Below are 9,942 nucleotides of genomic sequence, written 5' to 3'. Positions count from 1 at the left end.
CACACAAATGCCAAGACCTGCTCTAGCCAGGATCCTCATCCCAGCCCGTCTCCCATCCCAGCTTCATGACTTCACACTTGGCCCAGCCGAGCCCTGGGCTCGGGAGGAAAAGAACAAAATATTCCCCATCGGCAATGAAGCAACTGGGTTCTAGAAAGGATGGGGAACACAGGGCAGCGGGAGAGGAGCTGAAAGGGGACCCAAATGAGCTCAGCCTCCGTCTTTGCTGGAAACCTTCAAACCTCTCCTTGCTCAGGCAGCCAAGGCCCGTCTCAGGCCACACCAGGCTCCTCTGGGCCTGTGAGCACGGGGGACAGGACACTGACTTCTACTCCAGCTCTGCCAACGACTACGTCCCCTCCCTTCTCCCTCTCTGGGTCCCAATTTTCTCATCTGCGAAGGGGTCACTGACAACTAGGTGCTCATGCATAGTCCCCCAGGCTCCCTGCAGCTCAGGCTGGACACGGGACTGACATCAGGTGCTCACGCACAGTCCCCAGGCCCCCTGCAGCTCAGGTTGGACAAGGGACTGACAACTAGGTGCTCATGCACAGTCCCCCAGCTCCCTGCAGCTCAGGCTGGACACAGGACTGACATCAGGTGCTCACACACAGTCCCCCAACCCCCTGCAGCTCAGGGTGGACACAGGACTGACATCAGGTGCTCACGCACAGTCCCCAGGCCCCCAACAGCTCAGGGTGGACACAGGACTGACATCGGGTGCTCACACACAGTCCCCAGGCCCCCAGCAGCTCAGGCTGGACACAGGACTGACATCGGGTGCTCACACACAGTCCCCAGAGCCCCTGCAGCTCAGGGTGGACACAGGACTGACATCAGGTGCTCACGCACAGTCCCCAGGCCCCTGCAGCTCAGGCGGGACATGGGACCAGTTCTGGCCCAGGGACAGTGAGCAAAGAAATGAGTGTCGTTTCTGGATCTTGAAAGGTAAATACCCAGAGTGCCTCCCACGTGACCCTCCTCCCAGTGGTCAGGTGGATGATGCCTTGGAGCTGCAAGATGCTGGAGCCACAGGTGGAACCTGAAGCGCACTGGGCTGGGATGTGAGCAAGGAATCCCCTTCTCCCAGAGGAGCTCCAGAGATTATGGGGTTCACTTACTGCTGCAGCATCGCCTGCCCGCACCTAACTAATGCCTTTGGGACTAGAAACCGCGCAGGATCCTTCTAGCCTTCGGGCTCGGGGACTCCTGCCTGGCCGGTACCTGGTGGCAGGTGATGAGCAGCGCCGTCCAGACAAAGAAACCGGAGATGGCCTGCGCGGCCGTTGTCATCAGGAACACGGGCTGTTCCATGGCTGTGGGGCTGCCCTCGGGGACTTCGGAGACGCTGGGCGAGGCTGCCGCCATCGTGGGCGACACTGGATCTGGGGCCAGGGCGGCCCCCCTCACTGTCATGGTGCCCAGCAGCAGGGGCTCCCTGAGAGAAACCGTGGGAGTGAGCGAGGAGCTGGCCTAGAGAGAGGAAATCACAATATTAGCCTCCTCCCAGCCAGGGCCAGTACTGGAAAGAATCTCCCAGGGCTCTATGTCCACCTTCAAAACGTGCCCGGACTCTGACCAGGCGTCACCCTGGCCCCAGCCATCACGCTGGAGCCAGCCTCATCTTGTCCCCCCTGAATTAATGGAATAGGCTCCTCACCAGTCTCCCTGCTTCTGCCCTTGTCTCTGCTGTCCAGCCCCACACAGCAGCTGTGTGAGCCTTCTAAGATGTCAGCCAGACGGGCCTCTCCTCTGCTCAGAACTCCAAAACCTCCCATCTCCTTCGGAGCAGAAGCTGCGTCCCTCCCGTGGTCCACACGACTGCCCTCCGTGGCTCTGGTTGTTTCTCATCTCCTGCAAGTCCCACCTGATCCTCTACTCCAGTCACGCCTCCTGCTGTCCTCGGATGTGCCGCAGCCTGCCCCGCCTGCAGGCCTGCGCACGCCTCTCTGCCCAGCTGCCCAGCTCTTCCTAGGACCCTGTGGCCCCTGCTGAAATGGATGCGACTCGGAGCGTGTGGGCATTGGGAAGAGCCCTAGCTGGAGCGCCAGGCCCAGATGCCCACCGACCCGCCCTGTGTCCCACAGGTTCACTGGCCCCGGACGGCCTCTGCTGTCTGACCCAGAAAATGGCCAAACCCCAAAACCCCAACAATCTCAGCCTGAACCCCGAGGGCAGCCCATCTGACCTCTCACAATTTCCAAGGCTAAGCTGATATTCTCAGCCAGAGCTGAGCCTAACGGGAGCTTTCCTTGGGCCTTCCTGGGTGCACCCGGGCCCATCACCTGACCTGCTGATGTCTCCCCACGCTTCGCGGCTCTGTCCCCCATTCTCTCCAATGCTGCCAGCATCCTCTGCCACCATCTACACCGTGTGTGCTCTTAGCTGTAAGTTTCACCCCCTGAGAGCCCTTTACATTTCTATTTTCCTGTAAAAATAAATGATTTCTAACACACTGACCAGGAGATATATCTAGATTAGAAACCAAAAATGGAGAAGACATCTATATAAAGAAACTCAAAAATGGAATTGTCTATATAAAGATTGGTGACAAGCTTTGAAAAAGAGACACAGTGACAAGTCTAAGAATAGTTCCTGTAAGAATGACTGCAAAATTGAAAACCAGTGCCAGAAATATTTCTTTAAAAAGGAGACTTGGGCCTGGCTGGTGTTGCTCAGTGGTTTGATTCCCAGTCAGGGCACATGTCCAAGTTGCTCGATCCCCAACAGGGGGCGTGCAGGAGGCAGCCAATCAATGAGTTTCTCTCATCATTGATGCTTCTATCTCTCTCCCTCTCCCTTCCTCTCTGAAATCAATAAAAATGTATTTTAAAAAATTTTTTTAAAAAGAGGAGTCTTGGGTTGTAAATCATCATCTTTGCCTATCATCCCAAATTAAATGAACAAACGAGAATCGAAGGGGGATGGGAGGAGGTGGTACAAAGACGCCTAAATCCTCACCTTCTGAGCGAGAGTGTCAGAGGCTGCTCTGCTCTAAGGCAGTGCTGAGAGGCCCCTGTGTCGTCTCCCCAGCCAGGGCCAACTCTGGGCTCTGCCCCTGCCCACAGGAGGGCACACCAGCAGGCTCCAGCCCAGCCTCTCCCTGGGGCTTTGTCACTCACACTCAAGTGCCTCTCTCTTAACCCCCAAGTGACACTAACACTCAGAGTTCTCTCGCTTTCCTCGGGTAGGTCGCCCACTTCACAAGAAGAGACCCACTCAGGGGGACTCGCCCCGAATCAGAGCCAGGGCTCAAATGCAGGTCCTATGGACACACTGTCTCCCACCGGCCTGGAGGCCCAGAGGAGCAGCCCCCCACGGCAGAGCCTCCTGCAGACAGAGCCCCGCCTGTCCTCCCACAGCTGGCACTGTCCTCACAGGAAGGGGAGGGCCTCTCCGGGAAGGGTGGCCACGGTGCTGGGAGGCTTCTGTGCCCTGACCCACGCCCGCCATGTTGTTGCGCCATGCCCTGTGGTTTACAAATCATTTCCCCAAACATAGTATCTAGTTTTTTCTCACAGCAACTTTGAAGTAAGTAACATTTTCTCCAACTGAGAGATGAGAAAAATCATGTGGAACTTGGTTTTGCAGTCTCCTGGGGTAGCACGGAATGATTTGAAGGTTTTCATAATATCCCTCCCAAGTACTTGATGCAATATTGGGGTTTTTTTTAATAAGTTTCTTTTTTTAAATATGTTTTTATTGATTCTGAGAGAGAGGAAGGGAGGAGGAGAGAGAGACAGAAACATGGATGAGAGAGAATCATGGATCGGCTGCCTCCTGCACGCCCCTGCTGGGGATCGAGCCCACAACCCGGGCATGTGCCTTGACCGGGAATGGAATCAGTGACCTCTTGGTGCATGAGACAACACTCAATCCACCAAGCATGCCGGGCATCTGATGCCATATTCTGACTCAGACGCAGGCCCCTGGCCCCCAGGAGAGGCAGGCGATGGTGGCTCCTCAGAGGCTGTCTCCCAGAGCTGGCCCAGCTTGGTGGCCCAGGATGGCACACCATGCCAGATCTCACCAAATGTTCACAGTGTGCGTCTGTTGGGAGGTGGGGGGATGGACACCGGGGTCCCATCCTTTCACACTCAGGACAGGCACCTACCTGGGAAAGATCTCTTGCCTGCCCAGGTCTCACAAGGAAGCAGGACACTGGCCTGGCACAGCCCCAGGCCTGGGGAAGGCACGGATGATGCTGGCTAGGTAGCCCCTTCACTCTCCTGGGAAAAGGGGTTCAGAGAAGGGCCTCCAAGGCTCCCCTTTTCCAATGCGGTCCATGCACCCTGATGTGGGAAAGAAGCACAGGATGGAGCTCGGAACCCCGCATGCTCTGGCAGGTCCCCTATTTTCTTAATGGACCAAATATGAAACTTTCGCCAGGGACACGACAGAGAGCCCTGAGGGGAGATGCTGGGATCATTTTTCCAACAAACATGTCCTGAGGCCGCTGGACACAGTGCTGAGCACTGGAAGACGACCCAGTCTCAGCCTCAAGGAACTCACTTGCTCTACACGACAGGGGCGACCTGGAGGCCTGGCCCACTGCCCGGCAGGAGAGGCGAGTGCCCAGCAGAAAGGGAGCTGCAGGCGGCATCACTGCCTTGGCCACAGCTGGGGGCGGGTCAGGGAAGGCTGCAAAGTGGTGGGACTTTGGGGCAGAGTCTGTAATGGCACAACCTCGCCTCCGCTTTGCAGTCCCCACGCAGGATTCTCGCCACCCTCCACCACCTGGCAGCTTGGAGGGTGTGTCTTCAGTGTCTTCATCTATAACATTTCAGGGCAACTACATAATTGGCAAGGGAGTTGTTCTACATTACATAAGTCCCCTTAGTGAAAGGACACAGAATAATAAAATAAAAAATGACCATTTTGCAATTCCTAGGACAAATAATGGATGGAGGAGACCTGGGTCATCAGTGGATGATAAAACCACTAGTGAAAGGCTGATGGGGAATTTGATAAGGGATGGGTCAGGCTGCAGAGGCAAACCCACAGTCAAGATCAATGTCACTAAAACGGGGCACTGGGAGTTTTAAGCCTCCTAACTGCCTGCACGGGAAGCATATAGCACCTCCCAAGAAGGACCCTTCCCCAAAAAGTGAACTGGGATTGAAACAAGCCTCTAGAACTAATCACCAGTACCAGGAGATATCGAAGGAAGCGGATCAGATTAAATGATACCATGAGGCCCTAGCCCAGTGGTTCTCAACCTGTGGGTCGCGACCCCTTTGGTGGTTGAACGACCCTTTCACAGGGGTCGCCTAAGACCATCCTGCATATCAGATATAAGTTTCAAGTAAGTTAAATCAAGTGTCAGCGTGCTTCTATTTTGAAATGCCCTGACCACTAGGTGTGGACCTTGAATAAAAGCTGCCAGCCAGCCCTAGCTGGTTTGGGTCAGTGGATAGAGTGTCAGACTGCTGACTGAAGGGTCCCAGGTTCGATTCCCTTCAAGGGCACAGGCCTGGGTTGCGGGCTTGATCCCCAGTTGGGGGCGTACAGGAGGCAGCCAATCAATGATTCTCTCTCATCATTGATGTTTCTATCTCTCTCTCCCTCTCCCTTCCTCTCTGAAATCAATAAAACTATATTTTTTAAATGATTCCATGAGCAAGCAGCAGCCAAATCTAGACCACCGTACAGTCTACACTCACTGGCAGTGGTTCTCAACCTTCCTAATGCCGCGACCCTTTAATACAGTTCTCATGTTGTGGTGACCCCCAACCATAAAATTATTTTCGTTGCTACTTCATAACTGTAATTTTGCTACTGTTATGAATCGTAATGTAAATATCTGACACGCAAGATTTATTTTCATTGTTCGCGACCCACAGGTTGAGAACCGCTGGCAGGACAAATGTCCTGGTTTCTCCAACAAGTTAATGTCTTACCAACAAAGGTGGTTGAGGGATTGTTACAGAAAAAGAGACTCTAGAGACGTTACAACCAAATGCAATGTATGGACCTACTGGGTCCTGATGCTCAGACAGGACCCAAAACAGTCAACATACAGGATTCCTGTCAGTTTGCTCAGGTGTGATAATGACAGGGTGGGTGTGTAAAAATAAGTCCTTACAATGGAAGAAGAATAATTTTTCAACAAATAGTACTGGCAAAATTGGACATTAGAGACAAAAAAAAATGTTAACCTAACCTAAACCTTTACCTTAACCTAAACCTAAACCTTTACCTCATATACAAAAATTAATTCACAATGGACCACGAACTTAAATGTAAAATGTAAGACTATAAAACTTGTAGAAGACATAGGAGAAAAATCTTTGAAACCTAGGGCCAGGCAAAGTGTTCCTAGACTTGACACCAAAGCATGACCCATAAAAATGGAAAAACTGGACCTCACAAAAAGTGAAAACTTACACTGTGACTCAGGTAAGAGATTGAAAAGGCAAGCCGCATAGCGGAAGAAAACATTTGCAAGTCACATATCTGACAAATGATTAGCATCTGGCATATAGCAAGAATGGTCAAAGCTCAACAACAAAAAAAGCATCAATCAAATGGGAAGATGGGCAAAAGACATGAATAGACATTTCACTTAAGAAGGATACATGGCCGCCCTAGCCGGTTTGGCTCGGTGGATAGAGCGCTGGCCTGCAGACTGAAGGGTCCCAGGTTTGATTCCAGTCAAGGGCACATGCCCGGGTTGCAGACTCAATCCCCAGTGGGGGGAGTGCAGGAAGCAGCCAATCAATGATTCTCTCTCATCATTGATGTTTCTGTCTTTCTCCCTCTTCCTTCCTCTCTGAAATCAATAAAAAAATCTTTAAAAAAAAAAGGATACATGGCCAATTCTCCTATATAATAAAAGGGTAATATGCAAATCGACCAAACCGCAACCAGTCACTATGATGTGCACTGACCCCAGGGGACAGACGCTCAATGCAGGAGCTGCCCCCTGGTGGTCAGTGCGCTCCCACAGGGGAAGCGCCTCTCAGCCAGAAGCCAGGATCATGGCTGGCGAGCACAGTGGTGGTGGCAAGAGCCTATCCTGCCTCCACGGCAGCGCTAAGGATGTCCAACTGATGGACATCCGCCCCCCCCGCCCCCAGGGCTCCCAGACTGTGAGAGGGCACAGGCCGGGCTGAGGGACACCCCGCCCCCCGCATGCATGAATTTCGTGCACCAGGCCTCTAGTAAATACATAAATAGCTGTTTCACATCCCTAGCCATTAGGGAAATGCAAATTAAAACCACAATGAGTTATCATTACACCTTATAAATAAAAAGCAATGACAACACCAAATGCTGGCACAGATGTAGAGAAACAAGCTCATATCCATTGCTGGTGGGAATACTGGGAAACAGTTTCTTATGAAAATCAGTTTCTTAGAAAACTAACATGCACTTATCCTCGGGAAAGGAAAAGTTAGATTCACACAAAAACCTGTACACAAATGTTCACAGCAACTACACTTGCAATCGCCAAGACCTAAAAGCAATCCAAATGTCCTTGGACGGGTGGAAGGTTGGACACTGGTGCGTCCTGACTATGGAGTACCCTCAGCAACAAAGAGGAACTCCTACTGACGCAGGCAGCCATCCAGACGGAGCTCAGGACATGGTGTTGACTGAAAACAGCTCATCCCAAAGGTCACTACTGCCTGGTTCCCATTATGCAACATCTTCAAAATGACAACCCTATAAAGATGGAGAACAGATGACTAACTGGCGGAGAACAGCAAAGGGGCGCACAGATACAAAGAGGGAACATAGGCGCTCGCTCCAGGTGGTGAGAGTCTCTGTACCCTGATGGTGGCGGTGGCTCGGCTACAGGTGATAGAATCAGATAGAACCACACACATGCAAAAACAGTGACGATGGAGTACTAGTTACTAGTATTGTCTTAATGTCCACTTCCTGGTTTTGATACTGTCCTACAGCAATTATGTCACCATGTGGGGGAAGAAGGGTTTTTGTGGGACTCTACGTACTATTTTGGCAACTGCGTGTGAGCCTACAGTTACTATTTCAAAATAAACAAGTTTTGCCCGAATTGTGTTGGCAGCCACCATCGCTCTCTAATGCCTGTGCCGTCTCGGCTCGCCAAGCTCCAGCGAAGAAGGGGGGAAGTAAAGAGGTCTCTATACCATGGCTCATACAGAGCAGACTGTCCGCAAATGGACCAGCGGTAAAGCACGGAGGAGGCAACTGGCTGCCGAAGCCACTCACAATAGTGCGCCCTCTACTGGAGGGGTGAAGAAACCTCATGGTTACAGGCCGGGCACTGTGGCACTTTGTGAAATTAGAGGTTATCAGTCCACAGAACTTCTGATTCGCAAACTTCCCTCCCAGCGTCTGGTGCGAGAAATTGCTCAGGACTTCAAACCAGAACTGTGCTTCCAGGGAGCAGCCTATGGTGCTTTGCAGGGGGCAGGGGGCCTGTCTGGTTGGCCTTTTCTGAAGACACCAACCTGTGTGCTATCCATGCCAAACGTGTAACAACGATGCCAACACGTCCAGCCAGCACGCCGCATACCTGGAGAACGTGCTTAAGATCCACTATGATGGAAACATTTCATTCTTTTAAAATAAAATTTCTCTTCTTCCTATTCTTGGTAGTTCTGAATGTTAAGTATTTTTCCCCCGTGGGGTCAAAAGGTACCTAAGGATATGATTGCAAGTTGAAAATAGAGGACAGAAATCAGGTATTGGCAGTTTTTCCATTTTCATTTGTGTGTGAATTTTTAAAATATAAATGCAAGTCAAATGTTTCGGTGAACAAGTTTCAGCAGTTGAACTTCATAACAATATAAAATAAAACTGTTAAATTTTTCTGGACAATGCCAGCATTTGGATTTTTTAAAAACAAATAAATTTCTTATTGATGGCAACTAAATGGTGTTTGTAGCATTTTTATCATACAGTAGATACCATCCATTCACTATACTTTTCTGAGTTGTCCTACATGCAAGTACATGTTTTTAATGTTGTCTGTCTTTGTGCTGTTCCTGTAAGTTTGCTATTAAAATATATTAAACTATTAAAAAAAGTTTTGCCCAGCGGCATGGCTCAGTGTTTGAGTGTCAACCTATGAAGAAGGAGGTTATGGTTCAATTCCTGGTCAGGGCTCCTGGTCAGAGCACATGCCTGGGTTGTGGGCTCCATCCCCAGTGTGGGGCATGAAGGATCAATGGTTCTCTCTCATCATGGATGTTTCTATCTCTCTCTCCCTCTTCCTTCCTCTGGAAAATCAATATATATATATATATATATACATACACACACACACACATACACACACACATATATATATGTATAAAGTTTTTTAAAGTAGAAATGTATATTGAACTATTTAAGGGTGAAAAATAACACGAAGTCTGGGATTTACTCTTTAAAAGGGGAGAGATTAAAACAAATAAATAAAAATAAATAAATAAAAGGGGAAAGATAGATGCAGGGCACATGCCCTGGTTGCGGGCTCGATCCCCAGTGTGGGATGTGCAGGAGGCAGCCAATCAATGATTCTCTCTCATCATTGATGTTCCTCTCTCTCTCTCTCTCTCTCTCTCTCTCTCTCTCCCCCCCGCCTTCTTCTCTGAAGTCAATAAAATATTTTTTTAAAAAAGATTGCAAATGTTGCTAACTTTGAATGAAGTGACTGACAGAAATTCATTATACTATTTGTTCTACTTTTGTGCATTTGAAAATTTCCATAATAAAAACTTTAGACAGTAGAACAGCAGAGTTTTCCACAAAACTTGTGATGGGATGGGCAATAACTCAGGAAATCGTCTGTATCAGAGACTGACCGGTTATCTTATCGAAAAACAATGAAAAAAACACTTGTCAAACCTAATAAATGAGTTTAACACAGCTTTCTTTTACAAAAAAAACTGCTCCGAATTTGCCTCTTCTTTCTACAACCATTGATTGTCAGAGATGTGCTTCTCAGTGATGTTTTCAAAATATTTT

General features: G+C 49.8%; 1 protein-coding gene across 3 annotated transcripts in view; it reads right to left on the bottom strand.

Annotated features, from left to right (window-relative positions):
* TMEM184B (transmembrane protein 184B) overlaps positions 1-4,294 on the bottom strand; it is a 24,403-nt gene extending 20,109 nt beyond the window's left edge. For 2 of the 3 annotated variants that reach the window (XM_014530815.1, XM_014530816.1), the window contains exon 1: positions 1,225-1,473. In XM_014530815.1, the coding sequence (XP_014386301.1) occupies positions 1,225-1,416 (192 nt within the window). In that variant the 5' untranslated portion in view covers positions 1,417-1,473. Of the gene's footprint in view, positions 1-1,224; positions 1,474-4,114 lie in introns of those variants that run through there. The other variant, XM_005883202.2, reaches the window with a different exon arrangement.
* Between the last annotated feature and the right edge of the window lie 5,648 nt (positions 4,295-9,942).

Source organism: Myotis brandtii, unplaced genomic scaffold, assembly GCF_000412655.1.
Source record: "Myotis brandtii unplaced genomic scaffold, ASM41265v1 scaffold78, whole genome shotgun sequence".
Taxonomy (NCBI): domain Eukaryota; kingdom Metazoa; phylum Chordata; class Mammalia; order Chiroptera; family Vespertilionidae; genus Myotis; species Myotis brandtii.
This window is presented reverse-complemented; position numbering and strand designations above follow the sequence as displayed.